This window comes from Rhinoraja longicauda, chromosome 30, assembly GCF_053455715.1.
Source record: "Rhinoraja longicauda isolate Sanriku21f chromosome 30, sRhiLon1.1, whole genome shotgun sequence".
In the NCBI taxonomy this organism is placed as follows: Eukaryota; Metazoa; Chordata; class Chondrichthyes; order Rajiformes; family Arhynchobatidae; genus Rhinoraja; species Rhinoraja longicauda.
The window spans coordinates 8579835-8604730 of NC_135982.1; the positions used below are offsets into that span (position 1 = coordinate 8579835).

At 53.4% G+C, this 24896-nt stretch overlaps 1 protein-coding gene across 1 annotated transcript in view; it reads right to left on the bottom strand.

Annotated features, from left to right (window-relative positions):
* The window catches only part of samd11 (sterile alpha motif domain containing 11), a 294059-nt gene that overhangs the window by 19967 nt on the left and 249196 nt on the right, over positions 1 to 24896 (bottom strand). Inside the window, 7 exon segments of the mRNA XM_078425233.1 lie at positions 7311 to 7386; positions 7388 to 7591; positions 7593 to 7868; positions 7870 to 8020; positions 8763 to 8807; positions 12798 to 12876; positions 15298 to 15413. Of these exon segments, the coding sequence (XP_078281359.1) occupies positions 7311 to 7386; positions 7388 to 7591; positions 7593 to 7868; positions 7870 to 8020; positions 8763 to 8807; positions 12798 to 12876; positions 15298 to 15413 (947 nt within the window).

The window sequence follows — 24896 nt, forward strand, 5'->3', positions numbered from 1 at the left end:
GGTGCATTATTAGCTGAGGGGAAGCTGACAAGGAGGCATAATTAATCAGGACAGTGAAACTAGTCGGAGCACTAGGGTTGGTGCGGGACGGAGAGAGAGGGAGAGGAAGGGTTTTCTTGAAGTCAGAGAAGTATTTTTGATGAAGACAGACACAGAAAGCCGGAGTAACTCAGCGGGACAGACAGCTTCACTGGAGGAAAGGAGCAGGGATTTTGCTAACTGGGCAGCACGCAACAAATAAAAGCTTTTCACCGTACCTCTGCACACGTGACAATAATAAACCATGCTGAAACTAAACTGCAATCTTTCCCCTTCACTAACCCACAGAACGAAACATCACCACGTTGAACTTTTGAAAACTTTTCTAGTTGTGTCGGAGGCCACTGAGCTTTTTTGCTGGTTGACCTGTGGGGACTGGTCATTATCTCCAGCTGGAGGTTCCTTATTACGGATGAGGAATGATAGCTTAGCCTTTCTGATTCCCCAGTGGAGTCTGATGGGTCTATAGAACGACTGGGACGAATGCTAACAACATGCGGAAACAAGGCACTGCAGATGCCGGTTTATACAAATTGGTTGTCGCGGAACAAGCCCCGGAATGGCGGGACTGTCGTATGTTGAAAGACTGGAGCGACTAGGCTTGTATACACTGGAATTTAGAAGGATGAGAGGGGATCTTATCGAAACGTATAAGATTATTAAGGGGTTGGACACGTTAGAGGCAGGAAACATGTTCCCAATGTTGGGGAGTCCAGAACAAGAGGCCACAGTTTAAGAATAAGGGGTAGGCCATTTAGAACGGAGATGAGGAAAAACATTTTCAGTCAGAGAGTTGTGAATCTGTGGAATTCTCTGCCTCAGAAGGCAGTGGAGGCCAATTCTCTGAATGCATTCAAGAGAGAGCTGGATAGAGCTCTTAATGATAGAGGAGTCAGGGGTTATGGGGAGAAGGCAGGAACGGGGTACTGATTGAGAGTGATCAGCCATGATCACATTGAATGGCGGTGCTGGCTCGAAGGGCCGAATGGCCTCCTCCTGCACCTATTGTCTATTGTCTATTGGTTCAGTTCTCAGGACAAGGGAAATGTACTAATGGACTGGTTGTATCGTGGCCTTGTTTGCCACCTTGAATGCCCAGGAACGAAGAAGACTGCGATACGTGGTGACCACTGCCCGGTCCATCGCCGGCTCTGACCGCCCCACCATCGAAGGGATTTACCAGAGTCACTGCCGCAAAAAGGCAGCCGGCAGCATCATCATCAGAGACCCACACCACCCTGGCCACGCACTCATTTCACCCCCTGCCATCGGGAAGAAGGTACAGGAGCCTGAAAACTGTAACGTCCCGGTTCAGGAACAGCTTGTGTAGGAAAGCACTGCAGATGCAGGTTTAAAATCGAAGATGGACACAAATGCTGGAGTAACTCAGCGGGGCAGCCGGCATCTCTGGAGGGAAGATCAATAAATAAGGGCATTTAGTTCAGATCATAAGTCTCTGACAGTGCTTGGACAGCGGTGGTGTGTGTGTGACTGGGAGAGCGATTGTTTGTGGGAGGCCGTTCCAATCACGGGCGCTCGGTGCAAAGACGAGGACAAAAAAGCTTAGTAAAGTGGGTGGAACGTACAGTGCAGACTTTGCTGCTGGTTGTGTGTGTGTGGGTGTATGTGTGTGTGTGTGTGTGTGTGTGTGTGTGTGTGTGTGTGTGTGTGTGTGTGTGTGTGTGTGTGTGTGTGTGTGTGTGTGTGCGTGCGTGCGTGTTTGTATGTGTGTGTGTGTGTGTGTGTGTGTGTGTGTGTGTGCACGTGTGTGTGCGCGCATGCATGTGTGCGTGCGTGTGTGTGTGTGCGTGCGCATGCATGTGTGTGTGCGTGTGTGTGTGCGCGTGTGTGTGCGTTTGTATGTCTGTGTGTGTGTGTGTGTGTGTGTGTGTGCACGTGTGTGTGCGCGCATGCATGTGTGCGTGCGTGTGTGTGTGTGCGTGCGCATGCATGTGTGTGTGCGTGTGTGTGTGCGCGTGTGTGTGCGTTTGTATGTCTGTGTGTGTGTGTGTGTGCGTGTACGCGCGTGCGTGTCTAAACTAAACATGACCTATTGCTTGAAAGTGAAGATGGGCAAAGTTATGGCTGGCTGTTAAGGTTACCCATAAAACGGCACTCCCTTCCACAGTCATGCTACCCCAGGCATCAGTCGACGGTATCCAGAACGAGTAATAAACTCTTTAAAATTAAACTATGCTTCCCCTCTCCTTTGGTAGCCTCTACAAATTGTTCCCCTACACAGGTTGACAGGCACATTTCCCGAGCCCCACACTATAACCTCTCTTTGTCAACAACAGTCTGCGACTTTGATCAGGTAAGGGCAGTGGTAGAGCTGCTGCCTCACGGCGCCAGGGACCCGGGTTCCATCCTGACTACGGGTGCTGTCCGTACGGAGTTTGTACGTTCTCGTGACCTGCGTGGGTTTTCCCCGGGTGCTCCAGTTTCCTCCCACACTCCAAAGACGTGCAGGTTTGTCGGTTAATTGGCTTCTGTTAATTGTACATTAATTGGCGGCACGGTAGCGCAGCGGTAGAGTTGCTGCTTTACAGCGAATGCAGCGCCGGAGACTCAGGTTCGATCCTGACTACGGGTGCTGCACTGTAAGGAGTTTGTACGTTCTCCCCGTGACCTGCGTGGGTTTTCTCCGAGATCTTCGGTTTCCTCCCACACTCCAAAGACGTACAGGTATGTAGGTTAATTGGCTGGGTAAATGTAAAAAAAAAAAAATTGTCCCTAGTGGGTGTAGGATAGTGTTAAATGTACGGGGATCGCTGGGCGGCACGGACTTGGAGGGCGAAAAGGCCTGTTTCCGGCTGTATATATATGATATGATGATGATGAACATCCATAGTGTGTGTAGGGTGGTGGTGGTTTGCTGGTCGGCGCGGGCTCGGGGGGCCGAAGGGCCTGTTTCCACGCAGTCTGTGCAAAGCAAAGTCTCTGGTGACTTGGAATAGCGTTGAGTTCAAGGACACAGTGTGCCCTGCTTTGAGTGTATGCAGGCTCACAGCTAACTGTAAAAAAACACCAGCCCACCTAGTCATTCCAGAGACACCTGCAGCAACGGTGACTAGAACACTAAATCAAGCTAAAGAACAGGATCTGACTTCCTGCAGCAACGCTGGCAGATGAGGGCCAGGTGGCAATCTGCTGTGAAAGGGGAGCTCCCCATTCTAGTCATCCCACCAGTTCCACTGTTCACACCCCTCTCGTTAGCCCACCTTCCCCAGCCAACAATACCCCATTGTGGGCTCCACCCCTCCCGAGGTCATCTGTTGCCGACCCTGATTTGGACCGACCTTTTTTCTCGCCTCCAGTTCTCCCCCCCACTCCCTCCACCTCTATATTTCCTCTGAAGAAGGGTCTCGACCCGAAACGTCGCCTATTCCTTTTCGCCAGAGACGCTGCCTGACCCGCTGAGTTACTCTGGCACTTTGTGTCCATCTCCGGTGTAACTCAGCATCTGCAGTTCCTTCCTGCACACGTCGAGAGAGCTGCTCGGGAGCTGGGTCTGGTTCAGATTCGGTACCCCTGTTTCCACCAAAACTGCTCTGCAAAATGGTTCAGGAAGGAGGTTACTCTAAGCAGAGTGGAAGTGAGAGAAGTGGTGCTTGTGTTTGGTCATAGGTGGTGGGATCACCTTCCTGAAATGAGGGGGGGTCAGACTGTGGTGTGCCCAACCTCAAGGCCTGGAGATAAGTTCATAATAAGTTAATAAGTCACAGGAGCAGAATGAGGCCATTCGGCCCATCAAGCCTACTCCGCCATTCAATCACGGCTGACCCATCTGTCCCTCTCAACCCCACTCTCCTGCCATCTCCCCACAACCTTTAACACCCTTACTAATCAAGAATATGCCAATCTCTGCTTCAAAAATACCCAATGTCGGCCTCCACACCCGCCTGTGGCAATGAATTCCACTGATTCACCATCCTCTGGCTAAAGAAATTCCTCTTCACCTCCGTTCTAAAGGTACGCCCTCTTATCCTGAGGCTGTGCCCTCCCTCTGTCCAGGACTCTCCCACGAGTGGAAACATTCTTTCCACGTCCACTCCATCCAGGCCTTTCACACTTCGGTAAGCTTGCATGAGAAACATATGGGCGCGTGATTCATTGTTCCCCTTCACGGCGAGGCCAGCACATCTATCGCCAACTCCAATTGCCCCGTAACCGGCATTTCAAGAGGCAATAAAGCATCCACTGTCAAGGTCTACGGTGTCAAAGATTGCGGTTCGGGTTGCCATTGGTGCAGGCTTTGGAAAGAACTGCAGAGATTCTGGCTTAAATCGAAGACCAGACACAAAATGTTGGACAGGCAGCGTCTCTGGAGAAAAAAGAATGGGCGATGTTTGGGGTCAAGACCCTTCTTCAGACTCAATGCTGCCGGATGAGAGGAATATAAGAGGATAAGAGGATATTGATTCTCAGGAGAGGTTCTCTGGAACGTCAGCAATTGAGGGGAGATTTGATGGAAGGACATAAAATGATGAACCCGAGGCGCAGTAGACGGTCGCAAACCTTTGCCCCAGGGAGGAAATGTCAAAGATCAGAGGACATGACTTTACGATGAGAGGGGGAAAGGTTAAAGGAGATGGTTAGGGTAAGTTTTGTTTAAATATGTAGAGAGTGGGGGGTGTACGGAGCACACTGCCATGCGTGTCGGTTGCCTCGGTAGGGGTCGAGCTGCCTGGCCGTGGGCGTGGGGAAAAGAGTGGAAGTTTTGTTGCCTTCCATCACAGTGAGGGGGTGTTTGGAGTCACTGTGATGGATGTTGGTGTTGGGGTCGTGTGTCCTGTGTTCTTTTATTTTTTGCTGTGCCCTGTGACTGCTGAAATTTTGTTCGGTATTTATACCGAATGACAATAAAGTTCTGTTATGCCGTTGGAGGCAGATACCTCCATTTGTGGCATTTAAGAGGCTTTTAGAGTCTGCCGAAGGGTCTCGACCCGAAACGTCACCTATTCCTTTTCTCCAGAGATACTGCCTGACCCGCTGAGTTGCTCCAGCGTTCTGTGTCTGTCTTCGGATTGAACCAGCATCTGCAGCTACCTCCTGCACTTTTCGGGAGGCAGGGAATAGAGGGATATGGATCACGGGCGGGGGCAGAGGGGATGGGTTGAACTTGACATCATGCTTGACGCCGACATTGCGGGCTTGTTCCTGTGCTGCGGTCGGTGTTGCTGGATGTCCCATGAGGCCAGGCCGGGAAGATTGGCAAGTTTCCTCAGAGAGCCAGATGTGACTTCACAACAACGTGATAATTTCATGGCTGCCACTGCTGATGCTAACCTTCATTTTTCAGATTTGCCTAATTACTAGAATTAAATCCCCCCCCGCTGCCAGGGAGCCGCGACGTGGGCGTCTCGTTCTCCATCTCTCTGGATTGTGGTCCAGTGAGCCAGGCACAAAACAAAGCCACCATCAGCTTGCCTTGGCAATAGACAATAGGTGCAGGAGGAGGCCATTCGGCCCTTCGAGCCAGCACCACCATTCAATGTGATCATGGATGATCATTCTCAATCAGTACCCCGTTCCTGCCTTCTCCCCATACCCCCTGACTCCGCTATCCTTAAGAGCTCTATCCAGCTCTCTCTTGAATGCATTCAGAGAATTGGCCTCCACTACCATCTGAGGCAGAGAATTCCACAGATTCACAACTCTCTGACTGAAAAAGTTTTTCCTCATCTCAGTTCTATATGGCCTACCCCTTATTCTTAAACTGTGGCCCCTTGTACTGGACTCCCCCAACATTGGGAACGTGTTTCCTGCCTCTAACGTGTCCAACCCCTTAATAATCTTATACGTTTCAATAAGATCCCCTCTCACCCTTCTAAAGGTGGGAGATGCAGCAACTACACAGCCTGGCTCTGAGAGTCTCCACACTTCACAAGGCACCAAGAAACAACTGTACACCTTAGACTTTAGAGATACAGCGTGGAAACAGGCCCTTCGTCCCACAGCATCCTTGCTGACCAGCCATCACCATGTACACCAGCACTACCCTGCACATTAGGGTCAATTTGTAATTTTTACCGAAGCCAATTAAACGACAAACCATTGCGTCTTTGGAGTGTGGGTGGAAACCGGAGCACCTGGAGAAAACCGACTTTAACCGTCTGGATAAATCTTTTGTTTATTTATTTATTTTTATGTTTTATTTACTCTGTAAAGCGTCTTTGAGTTTCCAGAAAAGCGCTATATAAATTAAATGTATTATTATTATCATTATTATTATTATTATTAACATGGTCATGGGTCTAACTCCGTACACACAGCACCCTTGGTTAGGATCGAACCTGGGTCCCTGGCGCTGTAAGGCAGCAGCTCTACTGCTGCGCCACCGTGCCGCCTTGCCCCGGCAGCTCTAAGCAATGGTTTTGAGTTCTCAACGTACAATGTGCCACGGTGGCGCAGCGGTAGATGCCAGAGACCCGGGTACGATCCTGACTGCGGGTGCTTTCTGTGTGGATCTCTCTGTGATCATGTGAGTTTCCTCCGGGTGCTCTGGTTTTCTCCCACATCCCAAAGGACGTGCGGGATGGGATGGCAGGTTATTTGACAACTGTGAAGTTTCACTTTGTGTGTGGGGAGCGGATGTACAAGTGAGATAACTTAAAACCCGTGTGATCGGGTGATGGTTGGCGTGGACTCGGTGGGCCGAATGGCCTGTTTTTTTACGTGCAAAACTCTCCACATTAGATTTTATTAGACTTTAGAGATACAGCTCAGAAAGAGGACCTTCGGCCCATCGAGTCCCCACTCACCGGCGATCGCTCTGCACACTCCCACTATCCTACACACACTCGCGACAATTTACAACTTTACGAGGCCAATTAATCGACAAACCCGTACGTCAATAGACAATAGGTGCAGGAGGAGGCCATTCGGCCCTTCGAGCCAGCACCACCATTCAATGTGATCATGGCTGATCATTCTCAATCAGTACCCCGTTCCTGCCTTCTCCCCATACCCCCTGATTCCGCTATCCTTAAGAGTTCTATCTAGCTCTCTCTTGAATGCATGTCCTTGGAGTGTGGGAGGAAACCGGAGCCTCTGGAATAAATCGCACATGGGGAGAACGTACAAACTCCGTACAGACAGCGTCCGTAGTCAGGATCAAACCCGGGTCTCTGACACTGTGAGGCAGCAACTCTACCGCTGCGCCACCGTGCCTCCCCTCACTCCATGGACGCTGAGCATTGCTAAAGGCTTCTGATTTGGTGTCACCTTGGCGTAATCTGCGTGTTAGTGTGTGTCCTCAGCGTTCTTACCTGTCTGGAAGTAGGGGTTGGCGGTGTAGGGGAATGCGAAGGGCAGCGGCTGTGGGAGTGGAGCAGGGATGGGCGGGGAGGTACTTGGCCTTGCCCTCGTTGATGGCGGGGCCCAGGAGGTGGCTGTGGGAGTCTGCTCCCATGGGGCCGCAGGGCATGTTGTGGGCCACGCCAGCCTCGCGCATCTCCTTGGCCGCGGCCTCGCAGGGCCTGGGGTCCCTGCACTCCTTGTGTTCGTGCCCGAGCGCCGCAGCCTCGGTCTTCAGGTGGTCGGGCTTGCCCCTCGCTACCCTCCGGCTCGCTCTCCGAGTCCTTCATCTCCTCGTCCGCGCCCTCCGCGGCCGGGTCCCGCAGACGGCCGTCGCCCCGCTCCTTGTACTCGGCGGCGCACGGCGCCTCGGGCCGGTGGTGGCCCCCCCTGCGGCCCGCCTTGCCCCGGCACGGCTCCTTGGCCAGGGGCCCGGTGGGCATGGCCCCGTGCCCCAGGGACAGCAGCGGCGCCGTGCTGTGGCGCAGCACCAGCATGGCGTTCCTCCGCGACAGCTCCTCCCGCAGCGGGGTGCCCCTCCGGGATGTCGTGCAGGCTGCACAGTGCCGGGTGGTCCGGGGGCACGCCCTGGTGCAGCGACAGAGGGTCCCCCACCAGCATCCGCTGACGCTGCATGCTCTCATACTCCTTCTGCCTCAGCAACTCGGCCGACATCTCCAGCCTGGGGAGGGGAGGGGGAGGGGAGGGAGAGGGAGGGGAGGGGGAGGGAGAGAGGGGGAGAGGGGGAAGGGGAGTAGGGGGGGAGGGAAGAGAGGAGGGGGAGAAGGGGAGGGGAGAGGGAGAGAAAGGGAGGGGAGAGGGGGAGAAGGGGGGGAGGGGAGAAGGGGGGGAGGGGAGAAGGGGGAGGGCGAGGGGGAGGGAGAGGGGGGGGGAGGGAGAGGGGGAAGAAGGGGGAGGGAAGAGAGGGAGGGGGAGAAGGGGAGGGGAGAGGGGGAGGGGGAGAAGGGGGGAGGGGAGAAGGGGGGAGGGGAGAAGGGGGAGGGGAGGGGGAGGGAGAGGGGGGGAGGGAGAGGGGGAGAGGGGAGGGGGAAAGAGAGGGGGAGGGGGAAAGAAAGGGCAAGGGGAGAGGGGAGGGGGAGGGAGAGAGGGTAGAGGGAGAGAGGGGAAGAGAGGGAGAGGGGGAGGGGGAGAGGTGGAGAGGGGAGAGAGGGGGAAAAGAGAGAATGGGAGGGGAGTGGGAGAGAGGGAGAGGGGGAGAGGAGGAGAGAGGGAGAGGGAGGAGGAGGGGAGAGGAGGGAGAGAGGGAGAGGGGGAGAGATGGAGAGGGGGAGAGAGAGAGAGGGGGAGAGAGGGAGAGGAGGGAAGAGAGGGAGAGAGATTGTCACTTTCATCTACCACTGGCACCCACACAAATGTCTATCATGGTAAAAATGTCGCAGTAATTCAATTGGAAAAGATGATACCGGTGTTGTTCTTTTGCAGCAGCCAATCGGATCACTGGGACATTTCTGTTGTGAAAAAATACGAGTGCATTAATGGCAGGTTGTGGTGTGTGTTTTGGACAGTGCTCTGCCCTCAGCCCCTCAGCCCAGCCAACATTGCCCAGATATCGCCAGACAACAGGGTCACACCGAGATCCAGCACGGAAACAGGCCCTTCGGCCCAGCGAGTCCGTGCCGACCATCCAATCACCTAATCCTACATTCATCCCATTCCTTTCATTCCCTCGCCCCCCCCCCCCCACCACCGAGGGATAATTCACAGAGGCCTAATCTCCGCACACCTTCGGGATGTGGGAGAGAGCCGGAGCGCCCGGGAGAACGTGCAAACTCCGCGCGGGCAGTAGCGGAAATTGGGATCGAACCTGGGTCTCTGGCGCCGTGAGGCAACAGTTCTACCCGCTGCGGCAGCGTGTGCCATCGTAGTTCAATGGTCTAAGTGTGGTGGAAAAGTGGCGAGCTGGCAGACAGAGGCCTTTCAGCCCACTATACTGGGCCTTTCCTCAAGTGCCAGCCAGCAGTCGTTCCTTCATCAAGCGCCCGGGCAACAACTAGCCGGGTTTCTCAGTGGGCACCGTCTTGCCTCTGGGGCGCACTAACGTGTCAGAGAGTCATAGAGTCAGAGAGTGATACACAGTGGGGAAACAGGCCCTTCGGCCCAACTTGCCCACACTGGCCAACAACGCACATCCCACTTGGTCCATACCCCTCCAAACTTGTCCTATCCATCTACCTGCCTAACTGTTTCTTAAACGTTGGGATAGTCCCAGCCTCAACCACCTCCTCTGGCAGCTTGTTCCATACACCCGCCACCGTTTGTGTGAAAAAGTTACCCCTCAGCTTCCTATTAAATCTTTTCCCCTTCACCTTAAACCAATGTCCTCGATTGCCCCACTCTGGGCAAGAGACTTCGTGCACAGAGGTTCAGGGTGAAGCTCGTGTTCAGCTCGTGGGAACAGCTTGTGTGTTGTGAGTCAGGGCGGTTTCATTGCCAAAGGTGCTGGCGTGAGCGGTGAGGTCCCTGGCGGTGAGTGCCAGAGGGCTCTGCCTGAGCCGGCTGCCTGCCCCTTCCCCTGGTGTTATGTCCGTGCCTGAGCGGTACTGGAGAGGGACTACGCGCTGCCCACGGGCGCCCTGGGGGGTTTCCGGGACCGCAGGCGGTGGAATGCATCCATAATAAGGATGGTGATGTAGTTGTATAACAGTATATCTAGTATCGAAGTATATTTGTTTGACTCGTATTATGCTGGTGCGTTATGTTTTGATTTATTTCGTAATGTAGATATTATTGTAAATGATTGAATAAATTACTTTTGGTAAAAATAAATCACACAATGCACACACCGTGCCGTGCGGTGTGGTGCCGTGTGGTGCGGTGCGGTGTGGTGCGGTGTGGTGTGGTGTGGTGTGGTGTGGTGTGGTGCGGTGCGGTGTGGTGTGGTATGGTGTGGTGCGGTGTGGTGTGGTGCGGTGCGGTGTGGTGCGGTGCGGTGTGGTGCGGTGTGGTGCGGTGCGGTGTGGTGCGGTGCGGTGTGGTGCCGTGCGGTGTGGTGCGGTGTGGTGTGGTGCGGTGTGGTGTGGTGCGGTGCGGTGTGGTGTGGTGTGGTGTGGTGCGGTGCGGTGTGGTGTGGTGTGGTGTGGTGCCGTGTGGTGCGGTGCGGTGTGGTGCGGTGTGGTGTGGTGTGGTGTGGTGTGGTGTGGTGTGGTGTGGTGCGGTGCGGTGTGGTGCCGTGCGGTGTGGTGCGGTGTGGTGTGGTGAGTTGTGGTGTGGTGTGGTGTGGTGTGGTGTGGTGTGGTGCGGTGCGGTGTGGTGAGGTGTGGTGTGGTGTGGTGTGATGTGGTGTGGTGCGGTGCGGTGTGGTGCGGTGCGGTGCGGTGTGGTGTGGTGTGGTGAGGTGTGGTGTGGTGCGATGCGGTGCCGTGTGGTGCGGTGCGGTGTGGTGTGGTGTGGTGTGGTGCGATGCGGTGCGGTGCGGTGTGGTGTGGTGTGGTGCGGTGCGGTGTGGTGCCGTGCGGTGTGGTGCGGTGTGGTGTGGTGAGTTGTGGTGTGGTGTGGTGTGGTGTGGTGTGGTGTGGTGTGGTGCGGTGCGGTGCGGTGTGGTGTGGTGTGGTGTGGTGTGGTGCGGTGTGGTGTGGTGCGGTGTGGTGTGGTGCGGTGCGGTGTGGTGTGGTGTGGTGTGGTGTGGTGCGGTGCGGTGCGGTGCCGTGTGGTGCGGTGCGGTGTGGTGTGGTGTGGTGTGGTGCGATGCGGTGCCGTGTGGTGCGGTGCGGTGTGGTGTGGTGTGGTGTGGTGTGGTGTGGTGTGGTGTGGTGCAGTGCGGTGCGGTGCGGTGTGGTGAGGTGTGGTGTGGTGCGATGCGGTGTGGTGTGGTGCGGTGTGGTGTGGTGTGGTGCGATGCGGTGCCGTGTGGTGCGGTGTGGTGTGGTGTGGTGTGGTGCGGTGTGGTGTGGTGTGGTGCGGTGCGGTGTGGTGTGGTGTGGTGTGGTGTGGTGCGATGCGATGCGGTGTGGTGCCGTGTGGTGTGGTGTGGTGCGATGCGATGCGATGCGGTGTGGTGCGGTGTGGTGTGGTGTGGTGTGGTGTGGTGCGGTGTGGTGTGGTGTGGTGTGGTGTGGTGCGATGCGATGCGATGCGGTGCGGTGTGGTGTGGTGTGGTGCGGTGCGGTGCGGTGCGGTGTGGTGAGGTGTGGTGCGATGCGGTGCCGTGCGGTGTGGTGTGGTGTGGTGCGATGCGGTGCCGTGTGGTGCGGTGCGGTGTGGTGTGGTGTGGTGCGGTGTGGTGTGGTGTGGTGTGGTGCGGTGCGGTGCGGTGTGGTGTGGTGCGATGCGATGCGGTGTGGTGTGGTGCCGTGCCGTGCGGTGTGGTGTGGTGCGATGCGATGCGGTGCGGTGCGGTGTGGTGTGGTGTGGTGTGGTGTGGTGTGGTGTGGTGCGGTGTGGTGTGGTGTGGTGTGGTGTGGTGTGGTGCGATGCGGTGTGGTGTGGTGCGATGCGATGCGATGCGGTGTGGTGTGGTGCGGTGTGGTGTGGTGTGGTGTGGTGTGGTGCGGTGTGGTGTGGTGTGGTGTGGTGCGATGCGATGCGATGCGGTGTGGTGCGGTGCGGTGCCGTGTGGTGCGGTGTGGTGTGGTGTGGTGTGGTGTGGTGTGGTGTAGTGCGATGCGATGCGGTGTGGTGCGGTGTGGTGTGGTGTGGTGTAGTGCGATGCGATGCGGTGTGGTGCGGTGCGGTGCCGTGTGGTGCGGTGTGGTGTGGTGTGGTGTGGTGTGGTGTGGTGCGGTGTGGTGTGGTGTAGTGCGATGCGATGCGGTGTGGTGCGGTGCGGTGCCGTGTGGTGCGGTGTGGTGTGGTGTGGTGTGGTGTGGTGTGGTGCGATGCGATGCGGTGTGGTGCCGTGCCGTGCCGTGTGGTGTGGTGAGGTGTGGTGTGGTGTGGTGCGGTGTGGTGTGGTGTGGTGTAGTGCGATGCGATGCGGTGTGGTGCGGTGCCGTGCCGTGCCGTGCCGTGCGGTGTGGTGTGGTGTGGTGTGGTGTGGTGTGGTGTGGTGTGGTGCGGTGCGGTGCGGTGCGGTGTGGTGCGGTGCGGTGCGGTGCGGTGCGGTGCGGTGCGGTGCGGTGTGGTGTGGTGTGGTGTGGTGTGGTGTGGTGCGGTGCGGTGTGGTGTGGTGTGGTGTGGTGTGGTGCGGTGCGGTGTGGTGTGGTGTGGTGTGGTGCGGTGTGGTGTGGTGTGGTGTGGTGTGGTGTGGTGTGGTGTGGTGCGGTGTGGTGTGGTGCGGTGTGGTGTGGTGTGGTGTGGTGTGGTGTGGTGTGGTGTGGTGTGGTGCGGTGTGGTGCGATGCGGTGCCGTGTGATGTGGTGTGGTGCGGTGTGGTGTGGTGTGGTGCGGTGTGGTGCGATGCGGTGCCGTGCGGTGTGGTGCGATGCGATGCGGTGTGGTGCGGTGCCGTGCCGTGCCGTGTGGTGCGGTGCCGTGCCGTGTGGTGCCACCGCTGTGCCTACCTGGCCAGGTTCTGTTTCCGCAGCATTTCCTGTTGCCGAGCGAACATCTCTGCCTGGGCCGGCTGCAGGAAGCTGTACCCTGTGGTGGTGGTGACCAGAGAGCAGAGTCAGCGTGACTGTCCATCCGCAGCCCGGCCTTACCCGCCCGCCCAAAGCCCGCCCAACGCCCGCCGTACCCCCTGCTCAACCTCTCCTGCCCAGGCTCGGGCGGGCCGGTAGAGCTGCTGACTCACAGCGCCAGAGACCCGGGTTTAATCCTGACCACCAGTGCTGTCTGTGTGGAGTTTGTACGCATCTCCCCGTGACCGAGTGGGTTTTCTCTGGGTGCTCCGGTTTCCTCCCACAATCCTGTTTCCGTGCTGTATCTCTAAAGGGGTGGAGCTCTCCCGCAACACTGTGCTCAGCCGGGACCAGGGTTTGATGTTTAACCCCGGTCGCCATTCCCAGCTCCAGGGACAGGCGAGAGACACAAAATGCTGGAGTGGCTCAGCGGGCCAGGCAGCACAGGCCTCGGGATGAAGGAATTAAATGTAACATCTCCAAGTCTGCAGATGATACAAAGCTGGGTGGCAGTGTGAGTTGCGAGGAGGATGCTATGAGGCTGCAGGGTGACTTGGATAGGTTGGATGAGCGGGCAGATGCAGTATAATGTGGATAAATGTGAGGTTATCCACTTTGGTGGCAAGAACAGGAAGGCAGATTATTATCTGAATGGTGTCAGATTAGGAAAGGGGGAGGTACAAACGAGACCTGGGTGTGCTTGTACATCAGTCACTGAAAGTAAGCATGCAGATACAGCAGGCAGTGAAGAAAGCTAAAAGCATGTTGGCCTTCATTGCGAGAGGATTTGAGTTTAGGAGCAAGGGTGTCCTAATGCAGTTGTACAGGGCCATGTGAGACTGCACCTGGAGTATTGTGTGCAATTTTGGTCTCCTAATTTGAGGATGGACATTATTGCTATTGAGGGAGTGCAACATAGGTTCACCAGGTTAATTCCTGGGATGGCGGGACTGACATATGATGAAAGAATGGATCGACAGGGATTGTATTCACTGGAATTTAGAAGGATGAGAGGGGATCTTATAGAAACATATTAAATTCTTAAAGGATTGGACAGGCTAGATGCAGGAAAAATGTTTCCAATGTTGGGGGAATCCAGAACCAGGGGTTACCATTTAAGAATAAGGGGTAGGGCATTTAGGACTGAGATGAAAAAAAACGTTTTCACTCAGAGCGTTGTGAATCTGTGGAATTCTCTGCCACAGAACACAGTGGACGCCAATTCACTGGATGTTTTCAAGAGAGTTAAATTTAGCTCTTCGGGCTAACGGAATCAAGGGATATGGAGAAAAAGCAGGAACTGGGTCCTGATTTTAGATTATCAGCCATGATCATATTGAATGGCGGTGCTAGCTCGAAGGGCCGAATGGCCTACTCCTGCACCTATTTTCTATATTTCTATGTGGACAGTTTCTGCAAGCTCAATCTGGTTCAGGTGGAGTTTTACAGCTCGCTTGAGCAGAGCCATGATTTTGCTCAGTCCTCCCTCTCAAAAGGCAGCTACAAGAGGCTTTAGGATGTGGGAGAAAACCGGAGCACCTGGAGAAAACCCACGTGGTCCACAGGGAGAACGTGCAAACTCCACACAGACAGCACCCGAGGTCAGGATCGAACTATCTTTAATCGGATGTTACTGGACTTTATCGTGCACTAAACGAGGGCCTCCAATTAGGTAGTATAAGAAAATAACTGCAGATGCTGGTACAAATCGAAGGTATTTATTCACAAAATGCTGGAGTAACTCAGCAGGTCAGGCAGCATCTCAGGAGAGAAGGAATGGGTGACGTTTCGGGTCGAGACCCTTCTTCAGACTGATGTCAGGGGGGCGGGACAAAGGAAGGATATAGGTGGAGACAGGAAGATAGTGGGAGATCTGGGAAGGGGGAGGGGAAGAGAGGGACAGAGGAACTATCTAAAGTTGGAGAAGTCGATGTTCATACCACTGGGCTGCAAGCTGCCCAGACGAAATATGAGGAGCTGTTCCTCCAATTTCCGGTGGGCCTCACTATGGCACTGGAGGAGGCCCATGACAGAAAGGTCAGACTGGGAATGGGAGGGGGAGTTGAAGTGCTCGGCCACCGGGAGACCAGTTTGGCCAACGCGGACCGAGCGCAGGTGTTGAGTGAAGCGATTGCCTCCAATGAGGTAGATAGGAGTTCGGGATCGCTCTCTCGTTGTTAGTAGGATGGTTCAGTTGCCTGATAATGGTTGGGATGAGACTGTCCCTGGATCTGTCCTTCTGCAGCTACCTCACAGGGCGAGCTTTAGGTTACCTGTCCTGATGAAGGGTCTCGAGCCCTAAACGTCACCCATTCCTTCTCTCCAGAGATGCTGCCTGGCCCGCTGAGTTACTCCAGCATTGTGTGCCTGGCACCTGCCCTAAGGCAGCTTTTGTTAGGTTGTAGGTTGCACTCAAGAGCAAGTTGTTATGGGCACTCACCTGGGGCCTGGCACAGAGTTGAGTGCACTCCGAGGAAAGGGGGCCGCAGGTGGGGGCCGAGGGCGATGTGCGGGGCGTTCTGAGGTGACAGTAGAGGGTTTGCGTGCGTCATTTCCCTGTTGAAAGAAAGAAAAGAGGAGTTATACCAAATGTTGCCATCTCAGCAAAAGAAAAGTGGTCGTTGCTTCAATCTCCTGGATCGCCCACTCTCTCGCAAGTTTCAATGCAGCTCCAAATTGTTCCCTCAGTCAGCATTAGAAAAGTGCCGTGGTCAGCAGACACTTGAAGGAACATAGTGTGTGTGGGAAGGAACTGCAGATGCAGGAACAAATCGAAGGTATCACAAAATGCTGGAGTAACTCAGCGGGACAGGCAGCATCTATGGGGAGAAGGAATGGGTGGCGTTTCGGATCTCGACCCAAAACATCACCCATTCCTTCTTTCCAGAGACGCTGCCTGTCCCGCTGAGTTACCCCACCATTTAGTGTCTATGAAGGAACATGGTACAGTGAAGCACAGGAACAAGCGCTTCGGCCCGCAGTGTCCCTGTTGAACATGCTGCCAAGTAAAACCAGACTCCTCTGCCTGCATGTGGTCCATGCCCCTCCATTCCCTGCCTATCCATGTGCCTAGCTACAAGGCACTATTGTACCTGGCTCCACCAGCACCCCTGGCAGCTCATTCCAGGCACTCACCACTCTGTGTAAAAAAAACGACATGTCCAATTTCTTTAAACGTTGCCCCTCTCAATAGACAATAGGCAATAGGTGCAGTAGGAGGCCATTCAGCCCTTCAAGGCAGCACCACCATTCAATGTGATCATGGCGGATCATTCTCAATCAGTACCCCGTTCCTGCCTTCTCCCCATACCCCCTGACTCCGCTATCCTTAAGAGCTCTATCTAGCTCTCTCTTGAATGCATTCAGAGAATTGGCCTCCACTGCCTTCTGAGGCAGAGAATTCCACAGATTCACAACTCTCTGACTGAAAAGGTTTTTCCTCATCTCAGTTCTAAATGGCCTACCCCTTATTCTTAAACTGTGGCCCCTTGTTCTGGACTCCCCCAACATTGGGAACATGTTTCCTGCCTCTAACGTGTCCAACCCCTTAATAATCTTATACGTTTCGATAAAATCTCCTCTCATCCTTCTAAATTCCAGTGTATACAAGCCTAGTCGCTCCAGTCTTTCAACATATGACAGTCCCGCCATTCCGGGAATTAACCTAGTAAACCTACGCTGCACGCCCTCAATAGCAAGAATATCCTTCCTCAAATTTGGAGACCAAAACTGCACACAGTACTCCAGGTGCGGTCTCACTAGGGCCCTGTACAACTGCAGAAGGACCTCTTTGCTCCTCCTATACTCAACTCCTCTTGTTATGAAGGCCAACATTCCATTGGCTTCCTTCACTGTCTGCTGTACCTGCCTACTTCCTTTCAGTGACTGATGCACCAGGACACCCAGATCTCGTTGTACGTCCCCTTTTCCTAACTTGACACCATTCAGATTCTCACCTTAAAGCCATGCCCTCTGGTCTTTTACATTTTGACCCTGGGAGAAAGGTTCCGTCTGTCTCCCATTTATAAGTTTCTCATCATTTTAGATATCATATCATATCATATATATACAGCGCGGAAACAGGCCTTTTCGGCCCACCAAGTCCGCGTCGCCCAGCGATCCCCGTACATTAACACTATCCTACACCCACTAGGGACAATTTTTACATTTACCCAGCCAATTAACCTACATACCTGTACGCCTTTGGAGTGTGGGAGGAAACCGAAGATCTCGGAGAAAACCCACGCAGGTCACGGGGAGAACGTACAAACTCCTTACAGTGCAGCACCCGTAGTCAGGATCGAACCTGAGTCTCCGGCGCTGCATTCGCTGTAAAGCAGCAACTCTACCGCTGCGCTACCGTGCCGCCCATCGAGTTCATCAAATCTCCCCGCAATCTCTGACATCCCAGATAAAGCAATACAAGTCTGTCCAACCTCTGCTCATTGCTAATACCCGCTAATCCAGACGGCACTCTGGTAAAGATGGACACAAAGTGCTGGAGTAAATCAGCATCTCTGGAGAAAAAGGATGGGTGACATTTCAGATTGGGTTCATTCTTCAGATTTTTCAGTCCAGACTTTTTCTCTGGAGATGCTTCCTGACCAGCTGAGTTACTCCAGCACATTGTGTCTATCTCTTTGGTATAAACCAGCACCTGCAGTTCTTTGTTTCACCATTTGGGTAAACCTCTTCTGCACCCTCTCCAAAGCCTGCAGCTCCGAAACTTCGTTTGACGTCTGACATTTTGTTGACCTTCTCGATTATCGTTAGTTGATAAAACTCTAACAAAAACTGCCCGATCATTTTATCCTCCCTCGGCCTCGACTGCTAGGTTTGTCAAAAGCAGGTACTCTCCGAGTTTGCAAACTCAAGGCGGCATGCCCGATGGAGTGAGGTAGAGACCCGACTATGGGTGCTGTCTGCACTGAGTTCGTACGTACTCCCTGCGACCGCGTGGGTTCTCTCCGGGTGCCCCAGGCTCCTCCCACACTCCAAAGACGTGCAGGTTTGTAGGTTAATTGGCTTTGGCCAACTGTAAGTTGTCTCTGGTGTGTGTAGGATAGTGCTAGTGTGCGGGGTGATCGCTGGTCGGCTCGGACTCGTTGGGCCCGTTTCTGCACTGGACCTCGAAAGACAAATCTCTAAAGTCAAGACGATCTTCACAACTTTGAGCCCACAGTTGGGCTGCGCATCAAATCACAGCATTCCCTGTCAGCAAAAGCAACGCGCTTCAGTTCCCACAGCCTGGAGGCGGGCAGGCGGGCGGGCGGCTTGGTGGGCAGACGGAGTGTTCATGCCAGTGCACATGCCACTTCCAATCTCATCACAAGCCGCATCATCTGGCCAGGCCAACCCCCAGTGCCGCTGCCAGGGGAACGGGCTTTAACCTGTTCAGTGCCACCCCAGAGTGCACTCGGGAAGAAAACCTGACAGCGAACAGATCAAGAGCAAGATAGGACTCGATGTGTTTAAGATGGTACCGTGACAAGATGGCACCAGAGATACAGCAACACTTTGTGTACTGCATCACAAGACATCTACTACATTGGTGCACTATGTTTACTTGAGCATGATTGTGCTTTATGTGGAGTAGGAAACAAGGAACTGCAGACGTCAGTTTGCAAAAACAAGACACAAAGTGCTGGAGTAACTCAGCGTGTCAAGCAGCATCTCTGGAGAACATGAATAAGTGACGTTTCAGACTGAAGAAGAGGCCCTGACCCGAAACGTCACCTCCTCACCTTCTCCAGGGATGCTGGCTGACCCACTGAGTTATTCTTTTTTTTTGTTGTAAATCAGCATCTGCGGTTCCTTGTTCCTACAAAGATTTAATGGGGATCTGAGAGGCGTTTTCCTCACAGGGGATGGTTGGGAAAGAGCTACCCCAGCACTTTGCGTCTTTTTTCCCCCCATGAAATCTTTCCCCCCTTTCATTAAACCTATGCCCCCGCCCCTAGTTTTAGATTTCCCAACTTTATGAAAAGGACTGCGATTATCCAGCTTAGTCATGGAGTCTTACAGCGTGGAAACAGGCTCAACTTGCCCACGCCAGCCACCGTGTCCCATCTATACTAGTCCCAAACATCCTGCATTTGGCCCACGTCCCTCTTATCTGTTCCTCTCTTGATTTTGACGTCCCCGGTCTTCTTGGCTCCAGGTAAACAGCTTATCTAGTCTCAATCACTCAAGCCACCCAGTCCCCGTGGTATATTTTCCCGGAATGGCGGGACTGTCGTATGTTGAAAGACTGGAGCGACTGGGCTTGTATACACTGGAATTTAGAAGGATGAGAAGGGATCTTATTGAAACGTACAAGGTTATTAAGGGATTGGACACTGCTAGAGGCAGGAAACATGTTCCCAATGTTGGGGGAGTCCAGAACAAGGCGGTCACAGCTGGCATCTGGTGAGCCACACTGCGCAAAGCACTGGCCTCTGGATGAGGGCCAGTCCGCTCTTTCACAGACGCGAGGAACCGCAGATGCTGGAATCCTGCGTAAAACGCAAAGTGCCGGAGGAACTCAGCGGGTCAGGCAGCATCTGTGGAGGGTATGGATCAACGACATTTCAGGTCGGGACCAATCTTCAGACTGATCGTACTTTGGGGAGAAAGTTGGACAAAAGAGATGGGGAGCAGGACAAAGCCTGGCAAGTGAAACATCTCCCCTCGTGTGTCCACCTACCTCGTATTTCGCTTGGGCAGCTTACAGCCCAGTGCTGTGAATATTGATTTCTCTCACTTCAAGTAGCCCCGGCATTCCCTCTCTCTCTATCCCACCCCCACCCAAGTCGCACCAGCTTCTCATTTTCACCCAACCAACAGTTAACAATGGCCTGTTTCCTTTATCACAAAATGCTGGAGTAACTCAGCGGGTCAGGTCAGGCAGCATCTCTGGAGAGAAGGAATGGGTGACGTCGTTGCTTTTTTGCACATCTTTCATTCATTGTTCTTTATCTCTCCACACCACCGTCTATATCCCTCGTTTCCCTTATCCTTAACCAGTCTGAAGAAGGGTCTCGACCCGAAACGTCACCCATTCCTTCTCTCCACAGTTACTCCAGCTTTTTCTGTCTATCACTTGCCAGGTTCGTGTAGGAAGGAACTGCAGATGCTGGTTTATACTGAAGATAGACACAAAATGCTGGAGTAACTCAGTGGGTCAGGCAGCGTCTCTGGAGAAAAAGAATGGGAGGCGTTTTGTGTCAGAACAAAGGTTCTGACCCGAAACGTTACCAATTCTTTTTCTCCGGTGATGCTGCCTGAACCACTGAGTTACTCCAGCATTTTGTGTCTTTTACCTATCACTTGCCAGGCTTTGTCCCGTCACCACCTCTCTTCTCCAGCTTTCTTCCCCCCCCCCCCCTTCTGAAATCAGTTCTAAGGCGCGTCCCAACCCGAAACGTCTTCTATCCAATGTCATTCAGAGATGCTGCCTGGCCCGCTGAGTTACTCCAGCACTTCGTGTCTGCTCTCTCAGTTGGACATGAAAGGTACAAGAGAATACTCCAAAAAATCAACGCTGGAGTCTTTCTGAGTCGACCAATTCCTCCGGCAATCGCCCCGCTGCAGTTTGTGGGATCGTGCCGTGCTGTGTTTCCTCGACAGTTTCGTTGACTGCGAAAGAGCTTTGCAATGTCTTGAAAGGCGCCACTGAAATGCGACTCCTTTGCCTATCGACTGCCCACTCGAACAACAGCCGGTTGGGGCTAGAAATGGCCAACCAAACCATCGCCCACCCATCCCTGCAAACGAGGCAACAGTGGTGCAGCGATAGAGTTACTGCTTTACTCCGCCAGGGACCCTGGTTCCATCCTGACTACGGGTGCTGTCTGTGCGGAGTTTGTACATTCTACCTGTGACTGCGTGGGTTTTCTCCGGGTGATCCGGTTTCCACCCAAATCCCAAAGACGTCCACGTTTGTAGGTTAATTGGCTTCGGTAAGAGTGTGAATTGTCCCCAGTGTGTAGGATAGCGTGAAGGTTAATCACTGGTGATCGTTGTACGGCACGGACTCGGAGGGCCGAAGGGCCTGTTTCCACCCTTAAATCTCTAAACTCTAAAGGCTGGAAGAAAATGTAAGTTGTACTCAATAATTAAAATAATTAAAAATAGGCACCTTTTACCGCTGCCAGTCCCGGGTTTGTAGTTTCTCACACAAACACTCACACTCTGAAATATCTCAGTGCAGTTGGAAGGGACCTGGAGATGGGCTTAAATATTAACAACATCTGTCTGGGCAGCAGCTGTGCGCTATGCTGTTCCCCACCACTAACTCCACTGGGAGAAGAGACCTGCCTTATCAATATTTAAAATAGCCTGCAACCTTCTCCAAGCCCAAACCCTTAACAACAGTTGTCCCGACAACAACATGCTCCATTGATGTGCAACAGGAAGCCACAGCAACTATTAAACGCACTGCCATTTTACTAACAGTGTCTTCATTTTGCTAGACATAGCATTTTCACGATCGAGAGACACAGGCATGTACACACAGGCGCACGCATATACACATGTACACACACACGCAAATACACACATACATGTATACACCGATTAGCCAAAACATTATGACCTGATGAGCCAAATCATTATGACCACCTGCCTAACATGCTGTTGGTCCTCCGTGTGCAGCCCCATACGCAGCAGGGTGCGATGCACTGTGTATTGTGACACATTCCTCCCGTCACCACCATTAACATTTTCTGTGACTTGTGCCACAGTCGACCTTCTGTCGGTTCGGACCAGACGGGATAGCCTTCGTTGCCCTCGTGCATCGATGAGCCTTGGGCGCCCAACACCCTGTCGCCGGTTTGTGGTTTGTCCCTCCTCGGACCACTGTCGGCAGGTACTCACCACTGCTGACCGGGAGCACCTCACAAGCCTTGCCGTTTCAGAGATGCTCTGACCCAGTCGTCTGGCGATAACAATTTGGCCCTTGTCAAAGTCACTCAGGTCTTTACTCCTGCCCATTTCTCCTGCATCCAACACATCAACTTCAAGAACTGACTGTTCACTTGCTGCCTAATATATCCCGCCCCTTGATAGGTACCATTGGAACAAGATAATGAATGTTATTCACTTCGCCTGTCAGTGGCCATAATGTTTTGGCTGATCGGTGTACATACGTATACGCACTCACATACAAACACACACACACACACACACACACACACACACACACACACACACACACACACACACACATACATACACACACACACACACACACACACACACACACACACACACACACATTCACACACACACACACACACACACACACACACGTCTCTCTGTGTTAAAAATAAGATGTTAAATTCTGCCATCTTTATCATCACTATTCTTCCAGGGAAGTGATAATGAGGGGCGATTGTAGTCAAAGTCACAGGGGTTGAAGAGGTTACGACTGGTACCAACACCTGGGTCTCCCACACAATCAAGGGCTCCCTGGTGATTTTTCCGTCCGCAATCCGCGTTGCAAATCTCCCGGCGATAGAGATCTGAAGGCTAGGCCGGGACGGTCAAGATGGGTAGGAGACACAAGAAACTATAGACGACATTTGGACAGGCACATGGACAGGAAAGGCTCAGAGGGTTAGAGGCCAAAAACGGGCAGGTGGGACTAACGCAGATGGGGCATCTTGGCATGGGCAAGCTGGGCTGAAGGGCATGTTTCCGTGCTAATAACAAGGAACCGCAGATGCTGGTTTACACCAAAGAAAGACACATAATGCTGGATTAACTCAGCAGAGCAGGCAGCATCTCTGGAGAACATGGATAGGCGACATTTTTGGTCGGGACCCTTCTTCAGATTGATTGTAGGGGAGCAGGAAAGAAAGCAGGAAAAGGTGAGGGGAAGGGCAGGAGAGAGCGTGGCCGGCAACAGGTGAACACAGGCGAGGGGGTTTCTGTGCTGTGCACCACTCTATTTTCTCTGTGACTTCATGGGTTTGCCACTGGATGCTCCCGTTTCCTCCCACACCCAACAGTGTGGCAGTCCACTAATAGATAGTTAATTGCCCCCAGCGCATGTGGGAGGCAAGGAAAACGAGGAAGGGGTGGGGATGGGGCAATGTGGGTGAGCACGTGAGAGGTAGCGAAATGTGGGAGGGGGGGGGGGGTTGGGATTGATAGAAATGTTCTCAGAGCTGGTATAGGCTCAATGGGCCAAATGGCCTCCATCTACATTATCGGAAAATCCCACAGGAACAGAAACCAGAACAGGTCTCTCACACAGTCAGCCGCCCAGATTCGATCCGGACCTCGGTTTATACCAAATATAGACGCAAAGTGCTGGAGTAACTCAGAGTAACTGGCAGCATCTGTGGAGCAAATGGATAAGTGATGTTGCGGGTTGAGACCCTTCGATTTGAGTAACATTATTCACAGCAGAGCGACGGATAGGTTAAAGTGTACTAGAGGCAGCAGGGTGTTGCAGTGGTAGAGTTGCTGCCTTCCAGCATCAGGCACCTGGGTTCAATCCTGACTTCAGGTACTGCGTATGTGGGATTTGTACGTTCTCACTCTGAACCTGTTCAGAGAGTGATCCTGTTTCCTCCCACATCCCAAAGGCTTGTATAAAGGCTTGGCCTCGATACCTTGCCCCTAGTGTGCAGGGAGTGGATAAGAAAGTGGGATAATGTAGAACTACTGTGAATGGGTGATAGATGGACACGGTGGGCCGAAGGGCCTGTTTCCATGCTGTATCCCGAAACTAAAAACCAAACAGCAATTAATCAGATCACCCACCAGGCACACACACAGCTGCAAACAGTGCCTGAAGTGTGTGTTGGATTTGGAAGGGTGTCTCAGAGAGTAGTTATGGTGCAACCTATAAGTGGCTCAAACCGCTGCTACAGCGATGGGCCGCGAATGGCTTTGATGGGCCTAATGGCCAGCTTCCTGCGAGTTCCTGCTTTTTGGTTTAGTTTAGAGATACAGCAGGGAAACAGGCCCATCGGCCCACCGAGTCCACGCCAAGCATCGATCACCCATTCACACCAGTTCCACATGATCCCACTTTCTCACCCACTCCCCCCGCGCCGACCAGCGATCCCTGCGCACGAGGACTATCCTACGCACACGAGGGACAATTTACAATTTTACCGAGCCAATTAGCCTTAAAAAAGTGTATGTCTCAGCCATGATCACATTCAATGGCGGTGCTGGCTCGAAGGGCCGAATGGACTACTCCTACTCCAATGGTCTATTGTCTTTGGAGTGTGGGAGGAAACCGGAACACCCGGAGAAAACCCATGCAGGTCACGGGGAGAACGTACAAACTCCGTACAGACAGCACCCGTAGTCGGGATTGAACCCAGTGTAACGATGCAGTAAGGCAGCAGCTCTACTGTTGCACCACCGTGCCACCCTCTTCCTTCCAGTCAAACCCCATGAGCAGGTCAACCCCTAAAGTGCAGCCCGGCACGTCGCACTGAGGACCTTTCAACGCTGACAACATGAATCAGCGGAGGCTAAATCCTGTTCCCCATTACCCGTGGCCAAACATAGTGGGTGGTACTTTGGTGGCCATTAGCGAACAGGAGAAGTACTGTGCCTCAACGGCAGAAGCGGATGAATTATACTGGGTTTTGTGTTTGTCAGACAGAGGAAAATCCATAATGCAAGTATCCAAACTCATTATAAAAATATCAGGCACAGAGCTGAAAGGAAAATGATCAATTTGACCACTTAACTACCCTTTCAGCTTGCATCAAGCTACCTGGTGGAAAGCTCTCTGTTACATTCAGCCTGAGTGTTTTCCGCATGGTCCGCTGCCTAAATGCCCTCTCGTGTCTGCAGGTCTCAAGATACCTGCTCGCGGGATTTGGCAGAAGGGAAAAGGAGCTAGCAGGAATCTGCCCATTCGGCCCCTCCAAGCCACTCGCAGCCCATCCCGTGCCTCACGCCAGCGGCGGTTTGCACTGTCTGCAGGTTACACCGCAGCAACTCGCCGAGACCCCTTCCCCAGCCCGACACCTCTGCCAGAAACAAGGGCACTTGCTCCGGTTTCCTCCCACATCCCAAAGACGTACA